General features: G+C 37.5%; 1 protein-coding gene across 2 annotated transcripts in view; it reads right to left on the reverse strand.

Moving 5' to 3' along the window:
• PCMT1 (protein-L-isoaspartate (D-aspartate) O-methyltransferase) overlaps positions 1-14,814 on the reverse strand; it is a 42,874-nt gene that overhangs the window by 25,603 nt on the left and 2,457 nt on the right. For both annotated transcript variants that reach the window (XM_006080271.3, XM_025294400.2), the window contains exons 2-3: positions 2,552-2,656; positions 1,279-1,310 (exon numbers count right to left, since the gene is read on the reverse strand). In XM_006080271.3, the coding sequence (XP_006080333.1) occupies positions 1,279-1,310; positions 2,552-2,656 (137 nt within the window). The remainder of the gene's footprint in view (positions 1-1,278; positions 1,311-2,551; positions 2,657-14,814) is intronic.

Below are 14,814 nucleotides of genomic sequence, written 5' to 3' on the forward strand. Positions count from 1 at the left end.
TTAAATAAGCAGGGTGACAATATACCAGTCTGTTGTTTCATGTCCAGTTCTAACTGTTGCTTCCTGACCTGCATACAGATTTCTCAAGAGGCAGGTCAGGTGGTCTGGTATTCCCATCTCTTTCAGAATTTTCCACAGTTTATTGTGATCCACACAGTCAAAGGCTTTGGCATAGTCAATAAAGCAGAAATAGATATTTTTCTGGAACTCTCTTGCTTTTCCCATGATCCAGCGGATGTTGGCAATTTGATCTCTGGTTCCTCTGCCTTTTCTAAAACCAGCTTGAACATCAGGAAGTTCACGGTTCACATATTGCTGAAGCCTGGCTTGGAGAATTTTGAGCATTACTTTACTAGCATGTGAGATGAGTGCAACTGTGCGGTAGTTTGAGCATTCTTTGGCATTGCCTTTCTTTGGGATTGGAATGAAAACTGACCTTTTCCAGTCGTATGGCCACTGCTGAGTTTTCCAAATTTGCTGGCATATTGAGTGCAGCACTTTCACAGCATCATCTTTCAGGATTTGAAATATCCTGAAATTTGAAATCTCATCATCATTAGGGAAATGCAAATTAAAACCACAATGAGATACCACTCCATAGCTACTAGGATGGATAAAACAAAACATACAATAACAAGTGTTGAAAAGAAGTGTTGAAATTAGAACCCTCATAGGTTGTTGGTGGGACTTAAAATGATGTAGCCATTTTGGAAGACAGTTTGGCAGTTCCTCAAAATGTTAAACGTAGAAATGCCATTTGTTGTTTAGTTGCTAAGCCTTGTTCAACTCTTTTGCGACCCCATGGCCTGTAGCCTGCCTCTGTCCACGGGAATTCCCAGGCAAGAATACTGGAGTTGGTTTTCATTTCCTTCTCCAGGGGATGTTTCCAACTCAGGGATTGAATCCATGTCTCTTGCATTGGCAGGCAGGTTCTTTACCACTGAGCCACCAAGGAAGTCCATGGTCATTATATTTTTTAAATATTCTTTCCCTTAATTAACTCATCACTAAATAAATAACTACTTTTTATATCCACTTTTTACATGATTAGATATCAATGACAACCACCAAAAACTTTAATGACAGTTTTTACCAGAAAGAGTTTCTTCTCCACATCTTGTATTAAGAATAAGAATAATTAATTCGTTACAAATAAAATAATAAAAAAGATTATGATTAGAAGTTTAAAATGTTCTTATAACCGTTTTTTACTGAAAAAAGCACTCTTAAGAGGAAAAACGTGATCCATTTGCACCCAAATGACCAACGTTAACTTACCATGTGTGGAGCACTGATTGTTGCTTGGAACCCTGCAAAAGAAGAAGAGAACTACTGATACATTCAGCTGCAAAAACACATGAAATGCTCCATGTAATTCCTTTTCTAGCATCCATACATTATTTTTCATAATAATTATTTTCACGTTTATGATCTCAAGAAATAAAAACATTCTGTACTTGAGAGTACTGTCATGCAGTTAAAATTAGAAAATATACTCATGCCAAAGGCTATTTGTGCTCAGTACAACGGTCCCACTATTTCTAAAAATTTCTTCCCCCATATAGTTAGTTAAGGAAGAATTTCATTGACTTGATACATTTATGATGTTTTTCCCTTCTGATTCATAAAAAGAAAATAAGCTTCCATATATCATAAAATATGCAAAATCATTGCAAATTAACTTACATCATATTTTTGGCACCTTAAAAAAAAAACTGGCACGAGCAACCAGAGGAACTTAAGAGACTAATAAAGTACTTCTATTTACTCTTTACACTATCACCTAATGTTAATTAAAACAATCTTTTTTTAGTTTTTAGCTTTTAGTTTTTTTTCCAGTATTGCTTTCTCGAGACTTATTTACCTGCTTCTGCATCTGAAGCAATTTTCACTGAGCGGTGGTAGCAGGTGCCTTCGGGGTTCAGAAGCTCCCCAGGATCTTCTCTGCTGACCGTTAAAGTATTTCCAAAAGAAGGCAGCATGGCAGCTGGCCGACAGAATCCTGAGGCACTCCTAAGCCTCAAAGGCGCCCACTGCCAAGGCTCAGCAGTTCAGCAAAGCCTGCTTCAGGAGAAGGAGTTAAATATGGCACTTTCTAAAAACAAGCACAAACCAGAAAACTCAGGGCAAGTGAAGCAGAGAAGTCAGTAATAACTTAGCTACACATTTTCTTCAATACCAATTTTAGAATTTTCTGCTACTGCAAAAACCAACCTTTGTCAACATTAGAGACCCTAAGAGAATTCAGCATGCAGCTTAAACTCTAAGCTTTCATCTAAAGTGCACTTTAAGGAAATGTTTATAGAATTTTTACATATATCCTTCAAGAAAATAGAAACTGTAAGTTTTCATCTAAAGGACGCTTTAAGAAATTGTTTACAAAATTCTTACATATCTCCTTTAAGAAAATAGAAAAGACACTTCATAAACAACACTTTATTATAATGGATCAGCAAGGTAATAAATGGAAAATGGTCTGTCTATTTTTACTTACAAAGATTAGACAGCAAATGAGTAAAATTTGTGATATTTTCAAATATCCAAAACTTACCTATTGATTGTGGAGAATCCATATAAGGGTTACATTTTGCATAATGGGAGCGGTCTGTGGCCAACATTACTTCAAACACTTTATCTGTCTTGATGATTCCATTTTCTGAAATGAATGAGGCAATACTTTAAGTTGGGAGTGGCAAGATCAGATGTAGTTATTTAACATAATTACTCTGGCTACACTGTAGAGACTAGACTGGAAGAGAGCAAAATTGTCATGATGGCTCAGGTAATCGCAATATGGTCTTTAATAATGAAAGTAAGGACGAAGAAAAGAAGGATTTGAGTTATATTTAGTAGGTAATGTATACTTGACTGACTAAATTTGGAGGTGGGAGGGGGATAATGTTTGAGATGCTGGTGTCATATACTGGTCTGAGAAATCCTAGAGAATTATTATAGCCAAGGAAAAAAAGGAGAAGCTATGTATTTAGGAGGAGCTATGGACCATACCCATGGAGATACATATCAGCCAGTTGGACAAACAGATCTGGAGAAAAATCTAGATTAGAGATATAAATGACTAGTTGTACAGATGGCAACTGAATCAATGGAAGTGAAGGAAAGTGGCCAGGGGAAAAAGTACACAAAGAAGAAAAACAACATTGTCCATTTAAGAGAAATGCAAAGGGACTGGAGCCTTCAAAGATTATGATGAGGAGCAGCCACAGAGGCAGAAGAAAATCAAGTGGACATACTGTTATAGGGATCAAGAGAAATAAGTTTTTCAAAAAGGAAGGCAAGACCATATGACATAAATGATTCTTGAAAACATTACAGAAGTGAAAGAACTCGAGCACAAAGATGGCATACTGTATGATTCTATTTAATGAAATGTCCACAACAGGCAAATCTATAGAGAAAGAAACTAGACTAGTGGTTGCTTATGGTTAGGAGAATAGGAGGGCAAAACAGGGTATCTTTTTGAGATGAAAATATTAAATTGACCATGGTAATGGTTGCACATACCTGTAAATATACTAAAAATCACCAATATCATCTAAATTAAGAGAATTATTTTTAAAGTATAGTGGGGCCAGAAGTGGCAACCATAAGAAGCACTGCTTCTGAGAGAGAACCATATATAGGCAGGGAAAGGATGAGACGTCGTGATACAGCAATGAAGGGAAAGAAGGAAGAAAGTGAAGGATCCTACAGAAACAGAAAAGCAGCAAGATACACCGACTCTTCCCCCTTCTCACCACTATTACCAATATCATTATCCATTAAAGAAACTGCAAGTGCTCTTGAACTGTGTGCATAAAATGCCTAAAAATAGGAAAAAGGAAAACTAACTCTAGTCAAAGCTACTGTAGAAAGAAGACAACATGCAAACAAAATATTTTGGCTGATTAAACATACCAATACTATATTCTAAGAAAACTTAACAGAAAGTAAATATTACCAGAAACATCAACATCCAAAACATCTACTAATACAATTATCAGGGAATTCCCTGGCAGCCAAGTGGTTAGGACTTAAGTGTTTTCACTGCAGGGCATCTGGGTTCAACCCCTGGTCCGAGAACTAAGATCCCACAAGCCACATGGCACAGCCAAAAAAATAAAAAGGGAGAGAGAGAGAGAAGAAAAGAAAATACTATCAGACTTTAAAACAAGAAAAAAAAAATTCAACTCTCAAGGCAAAAAAAATCAAATTACCTAGTGAGAGTTAAAAAAAAAAAAGAAAGACAACCATTAGCTTTCTTGAGAGCAATATTCAAAGCAAAGCAAGAATGAAGCAGCAGCATTTTCAAGAAATTCAAGGAAAGGAAGTGCAAGTTAATAACTAAAAAGGAGGACGGTAAATGTACCCAACAACATGAACAAATCTCAAGAGCACTAACTTCACTGAAAGAAGTCAGGCAAGGAGATTTTACCCTATGTGATTCCATCTATTAATACACTGAATTCCAAAAAAGTCAAAACCATAGAGGCTGAACTGATTCGGAGTTGCTAAGGGTTGGGGGACGAAAGGAGGAGATTAATTGCAAAAGGGCATGAGAAAATTTTGTAGGTGAAAGAAATGGTCTGTATCAGAGAACAGCAAACTTCTGTTAAGATCGAAACAGTAAATAAATATTTTAGGCTTTGAAGGCCATATAGTCTCTGCTTCAACTACTTGACTCTGCCACTAAAGTGCAAGAACAGCTTTACAGCAGACATAAACGAATGGGTGTGGTTGTACTCAAATAAAACTTTATTTCTAAAAACAGGCAGCAGGCCAGATTTGGCCCGTCGGTTGTAGTTTGCTCACTCCTGTTTTATATCATTAGGGTGGTGGTTATACAACTGTATTTGTCAAAATTTTCAAATTGTAATCTTAAAATTGGTGAATTTTTCCATAAATTATATCTCAATAAAGCTGACTTTTTAAAATTATGGCCAAAACTGTTCTTCAAATTATCAAGGTTATAGGAAAAACGTCTTAAATGTGCAAGAACTCAGGGAATGCTAAACACACATGTCCTTCCTAAGAAATCTTCTAGAAGATGTGCTTCATCTAATGAAGTAATTACCAGGGATACCTCAGAAAAGGACACATGTCCAATTGTAGAGCAAAGGTTAAAATTGGGTGGATTGGCCTGCCTCCAGAAGGATCCTGTCAAATTGGTTTAGCCAGAACACACATTACTCTTGATGTAATTTTCCACCCACTGATCCCCACCCTGCTCCTAGACTATAAATCTGCACTCACTTACGCTGTATTGATAACTAAGACCAGTTTTATACTAATGGCTCTTTTCCCCTATTGCAATTGTTACTGAATAAAAACTGGTTTTAGCTAAAAGGCTTAAAGACTAAAAGGGTAAAGACACTAGTGGAGGACCTCCCTGGTGGCACAGGGGATGGGAGTGCACCTGCCAATGCAGGGGACATGGGTTTGATCCCTGTTCCAGAAAGATTCCACATGCCACAGAGCGACTAAGCTCATGGGCCACAACTGCTGAGCCCATGGCTCTAGAGCCCAGGAACTGCAACTCCTGAGTCTGCGTGCCTCAATGACTAAAGCCCGCACGCTGTAGAGCCCATACTCCACGAGGGAAGCCACTGCAACAAGAAGCCTGCGTACTGCAACTAGAGAAAAGCCTGGGCAGCAACGAAGACCCAGTACAGCCAAAAATAAATAAATAAATTTTTTTTTTTTTTAAAAAGACCAAAAGCTGTTTAAAAAAAAAAAAAACAAAGAGAAGCCGCCGCAATGAGAAACCCAAGAGCTGCAACGAGCAGCAGTGCCTACTCACTGCAACTAGGAAAAGCCCTCACAAAGCAACGAAGACCCAGGGCAGCAATAAATTTCTAAAAAAGACACCAGTGGAATAATAATACTTAAATGTTATATGTTCTGACAAAGTAGAAACAATGCAACTAAAAACAATGGGAAAAGGAAAAAAAGGGAAAAGCAGAATTAGATCATTGACTGTTTTGAGGAATCAAAGGATACCACTTAATACTGACTGACCAGACAGTATTAGAAAGAAATACTCATATAAGAAATACTAAGTATAAAAAAAGGTGGTTTAAGGACACTATAAAATGTATAAATACACACTGTCCAAAAAACAAAAGAATGTTTTAAAAACTAGCAAATAAGGCATACCAACTAGAGAAACACTTAAACAGTCATATAGACTGGTAAAGATACAAATCATTTTCTAACTAAAAATATTACAAATTTGGATTCATTAACCCAAATAGAAAGTACTATTTCTATATAAATAAGCTCAGGCAAGCTACCTGTAAAGGCTACTAAAACAGTTAAAGCATTTTTTAAAAAGTTTTAAAAGCAGTGGCCACAGGACTGGAAAAGGTCAGTTTTCATTCCAATCCCAAAGAAAGGCAATGCCAAAGAATGCTCAAACTACCTCACAATTGCACTCATCTCCCATGCTAGTAAAGTAATGCTCAAAATTCTCCAAGCCAGGCTTCAGCAATATGTGAACCGTGAACTTCCTGATGTTCAAGGTGGCTTTCGAAAAGGCAGAGGAACCAGAGATCAAATTGCCAACATGTGTTGGATCATTGAAAAAGCAAGAGAGTTCCAGAAAAACATCTATTTCTGCTTTATTGACTATGCCAAAGCCTTTGACTGTGTGGATCACAATAAACTGTGGAAAATTCTGAAAGAGATGGGAATACCAGACCACCTGACCTGCCTCTTGAGAAACCTGTATGCAGGTCAGGAAGCAACAGTTAGAACTGGACATGGAACAACAGACTGGTTCCAAATAGGAAAAGGAGTACGTCAAGGCTGTATATTGTCACCCTGCTTATTTAACTTATATGCAGAGTACATCATGAGAAACGCTGGACTGGAAGAAACACAAGCTGGAATCAAGATTGCCGGGAGAAATATCAATCACCTCAGATATGCAGATGACACCACCCTTATGGCAGAAAGTGAAGGGGAACTAAAAAGCCACTTGATGAAAGTGAAAGAGGAGAGTGAAAAAGTTGGCTTAAAGCTCAACATTCAGAAAACGAAGATCATGGCATCCGGTCCCATCACTTCATGGGAAACAGATGGGGAAACAGTGGAAACAGTGTCAGACTTTATTTTTTTGGGCTCCAAAATCACTGCAGATGGTGACTGCAGCCATGAAATTAAAAGACACTTACTCCTTGGAAGGAAAGTTATGTCCAACCTAGATAGCATATTCAAAAGCAGAGACATTACTTTGCCAACAAAGGCCCGTCTAGTCAAGGCTATGGTTTTTCCAGTGGTCATGTATGGATGTGAGAGTTGGACTGTGAAGAAGGCTGAGCGCCAAAGAATTGATGCTTTTGAACTGTGGTGTTGGAGAAGACTCTTGAGAGTCCCTTGGACTGCAAGGAGATCCAACCAGTCCATTCTGAAGGAGATCAGCCCTGGGATTTCTTTGGAAGGAATGATGCTAAAGCTGAAACTCCAGAACTTTGGCCACCTCATGCAAAGAGTTGACTCATTGGAAAAGACTCTGATGCTGGGAGGGACTGGGGGCAAGAGGAGAAGGGGACGACAGAGGATGAGATGGCTGGATGGCATCACTGACTCGATGGACATGAGTCTGAGTGAACTCCGGGAGTTGGTGATGGACAGGGAGGCCTGGTGTGCTGCGATTCATGGGGACGCAAAGAGTCGGACACGACTGAGCAACTGATCTTAGTAATAAGAGAAGTATCATTTACTGAATATTTACCACATGCCAGAAAAAACCCTAAGCACATCACACACTCTATCTCTTTTGAGATATGAACTTAGGAACTATGAAGCAATCTTACATTATCTCTAACAATCCTATAAAGTAAGCACCATTATTACTCCATCTTACAGATAAGACTGAGCACAGAAAGACTAAGTTGTTCCAGATCACAGAGCAAATGAGGGGTAGGGCCATTGAAGCTGAGATGTCAGATTCCTGTTGACCACTTCACTGTACTACTACCATATTCAAATAGCTTAGTGACTTACACGAATTCACTCTCAAAGTCAGAAGGGTCATCAAGTCTAACTTCTTCATAAATTGGTACCATGATCTCTACTTGAAGAGCTGCACGATGTGAAACAGCCATTTCAAATTTAGACTACATTGATTATCAGAATTGTGTGAACTGTGAAAGTTACTCAGTTGTACCCAACTCTGCAACCCCATAGACTATAGAGTCCATGGAATTCTCCAGGCCAGAATACTTGAGTGGGTAGCCTTTCCCTACTCCAGGGGATTTTCCCAACCCAGGGATCGAACCTAGGTCTCCAGCATTGCAGGTAGATTCTTTAGCAGCTGAGCCACAAGGGAAGCCCTATTATCAAAATACTTCCCAATATTAAGAGGAAATCTCCCTCTTTATAACTCACTTACATAAACCCTTAGTGCTACTCTCTAAAGTCACCCAGAATATAATGAATTTTCTATCCAACCAACACTTTTTACACATTTAAACAAATCACGATCATTTCACGTTTTTATCTTTCTCAGGTTAAGCAGCCTCACTCAACACTTCCAGTTACCATTATATTCACACATCCTTCTCTAAAAGAACATTTGTGATATATAAAATCAAACACATTGCTGCCAGCACATTCTAAAAATCAAGTATATTAAAGAGATTACTTCCCTTAAGCTAGATAACATACATCTATCAAACTCACCTGAGTTTCTTTGGTAGGTTTCTTAATCTATAGAGGGATATAGAATTCACACACACACCAAAAAACTAACAGGTTTTAAAAGTATGTCACCAGTCATTTATTAAGAAGCTGAACGCATAAGGCTCAGGATAAAGACTTCTTAGACTATGATTAGATGATTTCCAAAATTTCCACTATAAGGTTATTTGATTTTTCCCAGGATTCCATATTTTGAAAGATGCCTAAAGCAAGCTACGGTTACTAAGCTATTAAATCATTTTCCCATTCTTGACAATCTGACATATACAACTGCCAGTGCCCTGCAATATTTCTAGCAAACAGCAAAGTAATGTTTCACTTCATTTGTACAGCCTAATTATAAGCAAACATGCAATTACTATAAGGTTTTCTGAATTAGTGAACAGCTTTAGAACCACTCATGCTCAATTTTCCTGAACCCTAAGGATCAAGGGCCCTAATTAAATAATTATAACAATGGTTAATGTTGATCCAAATAAGAAGTTAGCAGAATCCAGAAAGGAGAACGCAACAGAATCCAAGCTATAAACAAACAAAAAAAAACTTGAAAAAATTAGACCCATGTTAAGAAGGTATTTGCTTCTCTTCTCAACTTGAGGAATAGGGAAGGGTGAAAAGGGAAATAAATTCCAAGAAAAGGACAAAAACCCTATACAAGAGTCATAATTTATATAAGAACTGTAAACTGTGGCATGATTTCAAGAAACTGATAAAAGTGTTGTTGTTGTTGCTAAGTCGCTTAGTCGTGTCCGACTCTTCGCAACCCCATGGACTGCAGCCCTCCAGGCTCCTCCATCCATGGGATTTTCCAGGCAAGAGTACTGGAGTGGGGTGCCATGGCCTTCTCCAGATAAAAGTGTAAAAGAAGGAAAAACATAAATTCCCTGGAAGTTCAGTGGTTAGGACTCAGCACTTTCATCACTTTCAATCTCTGGTAAGGGAACTAAGATCCCACTAGCCATACAGCAAAAAAAAACAAGGAAAAACATTTGACTATTCCCTGTCAACAGTAGAGGGGTCTGTGATATTAGAAATAAAGAGCAGAGAATAAACTCATCGCGTACTACGTAGCTCAGAGAGGTACTGACCCAATCATTAACGTTTGTGATGATGGTTATTAATTTTCAACAATTAAAAATTAACAGAGTGCAGATGACTTACTGCTATGAACCAAATGAAATGTTATCAACTTTGACAATGTAAAATAGCCACCAGTAAGTTGAAAAATAAGCACTCTTTTATACAAAGTGGAAGGGTTAAAGTATAGTGTCAGTTTATAAATTATAGAACAAAAAATTGAGGTTAAAGTATATTACTCAAAGTTACAAAGGTAACCACAAAAGAGGAAGCAGAAATTACAATATAACTGTATGTGGGGAAGGGAGTAAGTTAAAAGGGTGTAAATACTCATCCATCTTGGCAGGAAGTCAGCAGATGATGTCTAAAGCTGATAAAGAAATAGAAGTTCAAGCATATTATTTAAAGACATGAAGACAATCACCAGAAGACCCAAAAGCACAATTAGAAGTGTTCACTAGAGGCTCCAGTGAGCAAGATGTAAGATGCGGCAGGGTCTCTGTTTCTTTCACAGTGGTAGAACTGGGGGCATTATCTAGCCTCGCTGTAGTTAAATGTAGCCTACAATTCAAGTTCTTGCCAATGAGAACACAGGAAGAAATTATGTATGCCCTTAAAAGGAATGTGGGTTTTCTCCTTTTCCCACTTTTCTTCCCATCAGCTGGAATATGGAAATAATGGGGGTAAATTAACTTCAACTTTGTAGACAAGGGAAACACTTTAGTGGTCACAACGAGAAAAAAGGAGCCCACATCTCCAAGACCATAGAACTATCATATTAACTCTGAATTACTTGTTCATACTTGGATTGTTACAGGAGACAAACTTTGTATGTGTAAAATGAGATCAGTCTGAACAATAGGATTGGAGTGGGAGCACGGGAACAGGTTGTAGAAGACCCCTAAAAGGCCTGAAAGCTAAGCAAGAGGTATTTCCAACTGGTACAGTAAGCCACAGAAATCTTGGCAGAACAGTGACAAAACAGAGAGCAGTATACTAAGACAATCAGTGCAAGGCGTAGCATGAACCTGAGCGGACAGAAATTCAAAGTGAGATGACCAATCAGACACTTGGAGGTATATCACTCCAAGTAAGAACTAAGAGCCTAGGCTAGGGTACAATCAATGAAAATACAGTGAAAGGGTTGGCCGTGAAAGACATCTGTAATAACTACTGAGTTAATCTCGGGACAATCTGAAAGAATCAATAACTATTACAAGATTTCTGATCTGGGAGAACAAAAGACTGGAAGCAATCCTGGCAGAGATGGAAAAAAAAGATCCTGTGCTGGTATGAAGCACTGAAAACACAGATAAGAAAACAGGCTACAGATGGATTTCAAGTCATACAGAAACTAAGTTTCTGTAACTTGTTACAGAGTTAAATCTCAAAAAAAGAACTATTACATTATTGTATTAGTTTTATGACTTGAGCATTTGTTAATCAACTACTCTCTATTTCTTCCCCACTAACAAAATGCCAGGGAGAACAGAAAGAAATCAACAAAATGGTTCCCTTTTACTTCCCATCTAGAACGATTAGGCATTGAAAGGAGGTAAGTAGAACCTGAGATATTCTCCGTACAGAAAGTCTGAAAGGGATTAATTTAAAATTATATAGTAAACCATAATCAAAGAAAAATTTTAAGTGATACCAAGTTATGATAAAGCATATCATCTAAATATCAGAGATTATTAAAAATACATCTTTCTCTAAACCATTATCACTCTTAATAGATACACAGTTATCTGTTCTGACGCTACTTCTCAAAAGAGCATGTTCCTTGGACTCCTTAACATTTCTGACAAAATAAAATGTCATGCAAAACTCTAAAATATAGGTAACCAAATGTTAACTTCTCTGGCTCTCTCCTATAACACACACACACATATACACTCCCCACATGTGATTTCATACAAACCATGAAGTGATTAAAATTATGGAATCTTGGATTTGGAAGGGTCCTCAGAGGTCTACCACGTAGTGAAAGCCGAGGACAAATCTCTTTCACGATATCGCTTACAATGAAATGGTCGATCATTCTTTGCTTCAACATATCCAGTGACAGAAAAAAGTTTTTCAAAGCCAAATCTTTGTTAGGATTGCTTTGTGAGTGCTTCCTTATAATGAGTCAAAAATCTGCCTCCCATCTGTCCTGGTTTGACCCTTCACTACATGATTTCCTTCAAATATGTAAACACTGCTAGGGAGCAGGGGATGAGATCGGGATTGACATATACACACTACTACATATAAAACAGGTAACTAACAAGAATCGACTGTATAGCACAAGGAACTTTAGTCAATGCTCTAAGGTGACCTAAATGGGAAGGAAATTGAAAAAAGAGGGGATATATGTACAACTATTCACTTCGTTGCCCAGCAGCAAATTAACAAAACATTGTAAAGCTACTCCAATAAAAATTAATTTTAAAATAAACACTACTGCTCTCTTTAGCTTTCTCATTGCTACATCAAACCACCTCCATTTCATCAAACCATCATGTAAGATGCTGGTGCACTTGTCATCTTGACCACTCTTGTCTGAAAATCTTCAGTATTTCACTGCTACACTTAAAGCGTAGGTTTTAACTACGCTTGTTGGTCTTAACTAAGTGCAATACTAATAAAAATACGTGGAACAGCACAACAGAATGAACTAAGATCACACTGAATAGAATGTAATATAATCTATCATCTAGATCTAGTGCTGCTCCAAAGGACTTCTTATGATGATTGAAATGTTCTGCATCTGCACTGTTCAGTCTAGCCCCTAACCTCATATGGCCACTGAGCTCATGAAATGTGGTTGGTATGACTGAGGAGCTGAATTTTTAATTTTAGTTAAATTTAAGTAGACACACTGATATTAAAATTCTTCCTCAAAAGTTTTTCTATTAAATTTTAGTCAGTATACTGTACGTTTACTTACCAGGGTGTAACCATAAGACTGACATAAGTTAAAACAAGGAAGTGTTTTTTGGATTCTAAGTGAGGCCCAAATTTCTAAAAAAGAGTCACTTAGCATTTTATTACCTGTTACACTTAGCCCATGAATGCACATGATAAAACTAATATTCTCTTTTCCACTAGTTATGCTGTTAGTGGCTAAGAACTGACACTCCAAACAGAGTAAGAAAATGATTTCAATTTATTTGTAGAAATAAAGAAGGATACAAAGGCTAAAAACTTTTAAAAATTTAAATGCCTATTAAGGGTCTTCACTTTAATGTTTTATTAAGCAACTGAAACCAAACATTTCCCCAAATAAACTCCTACTCTCCCACACTTCCTAGCACACCCCATCTCCAAATCCCTGCGGCTCACTCACTTATTATTTCCAACTCAGAAAATGGTAAATTGTTCCCATTGCCCAGGTCTAAAACCTTGTGTCATATCCTTGACATCAGTCTTTCTCCTACACCCCAAGTCCAAATCTAGCACATTCTATTTTCTCTGTCTAGTATGCCTGTCCCCCAGCTCTATCTGCATGGCTTGAATTTCTTCTTCTTCATCAAATCTTTACTCAAATGACACCTTAGTGAGGCCTTCTCCCCTACAACTGCAAACCTACCACCCCATACTCCCTATCCTCTTTCTCTACTTTGCCACTTATCATGTGACATATATTTTCTTTGTCTGCTCCCACAAGAAGTAAGCTTCAAGAGAGAATAGATGTTTGCTTCTCATTGCTGTATCCCCAGTGTATGGGACATAGAAGATAGTCAAATGTCAGTTGACTGTTTCCACAGATTATACATACATTATACGCGCAAATGGCACACTCAAGGTTGCAAAGGACATATAGTTAGAAACAACTGATGTGTTAGGGTAGTGGACTGAATTTTTTTAACAACAACAACAACAAAATACGTAAAAGAACAATTATTAGCATTGTTTTAAGCGACCAATACAGTATTTGAAGTCTAGTCAGAGTCAATCTTTCACAAACACTTTGGTTTGGACATCCCTGCTCTAGCAGACAACCTCTCAATCTCATCCACTCCTGCCTCCTTCTTCTCCTTTCACCACGGCATAAAATTATCCCAATAAAAGTAGAAAATAAACCCTAATGTAAACATTAATTGTCACATTCCCTGGATTAAACAGGCTCTAAGTTATTTTGAATTAACATTTCATGAGCACGTTATCAGTCTACAGCCATAAAATATCTATTTTCCATTTCTAAAGACCCGTGATGTCCAACATGTGGTATCAGAGTTAATTTAAATAACACAGAATCCAGTTCTTCAGGTGCACTCACATTTCAAATGCTCAGCGCCCCATGTAGCTAGTGGCCACAGTACTGAATGGCACAGATACCGACACGACAGGCAGCTCTGCTGGGCAGGCCTGCTACAGATTTTTTCCCTAAAATTTTATTTGAAAGTATAAAAATGATTCAACCGAAACACTGGCAGGGTTTAGTCTTATAATTTTCAGTTCTCTACATCAGTGATCTTCAAAGTGTGGTCTCCAGAACAGCAGCAGCATATTACTTAGGAGCTTGTCGGAAATGTGAATTCTTGAGCCCCAGCAATCGGTCTTAATTTGTTTTAACAAGCTCTCCGGGTGATCCAGCAGATTTTGAGGCATGCTAAAGTTTTGGACCACGGTTGGCAGTCACTTAAGAGCAGTTATCAATACAAACATAAGCTATGAGATATTATGAATGTATCATTACAATCTAAAATAATCTATAAATATCAACTGTGAAATCATACTTCTATCATGTCTTGTAGAAGAAACACCTCAGTAGGTATTTTCAATAAAATTAATATAAAATATTAAAATGAAACCAATCATGAACCTTATTTGATTAAAAAAAATAAAACTGTAATTTGCTTCCTCTTCCAATTTGCAGATCCATATTCACTTCAGTATCAGCATTATAGAAGCCTTTAAGTGAGGAAGAATACACAGTGGTGCAATTACCAGGAAAGAGTGAGAAATTTTCAGTGTGTGCCAACTGAAATTTTTATGTGAGCAAATACTAGTGTTATTAGTGAACTATTAAATAAATATGAAATCTATTGG

Source organism: Bubalus bubalis, chromosome 10 (genome assembly GCF_019923935.1).
Source record: "Bubalus bubalis isolate 160015118507 breed Murrah chromosome 10, NDDB_SH_1, whole genome shotgun sequence".
NCBI classification, from domain to species: domain Eukaryota; kingdom Metazoa; phylum Chordata; class Mammalia; order Artiodactyla; family Bovidae; genus Bubalus; species Bubalus bubalis.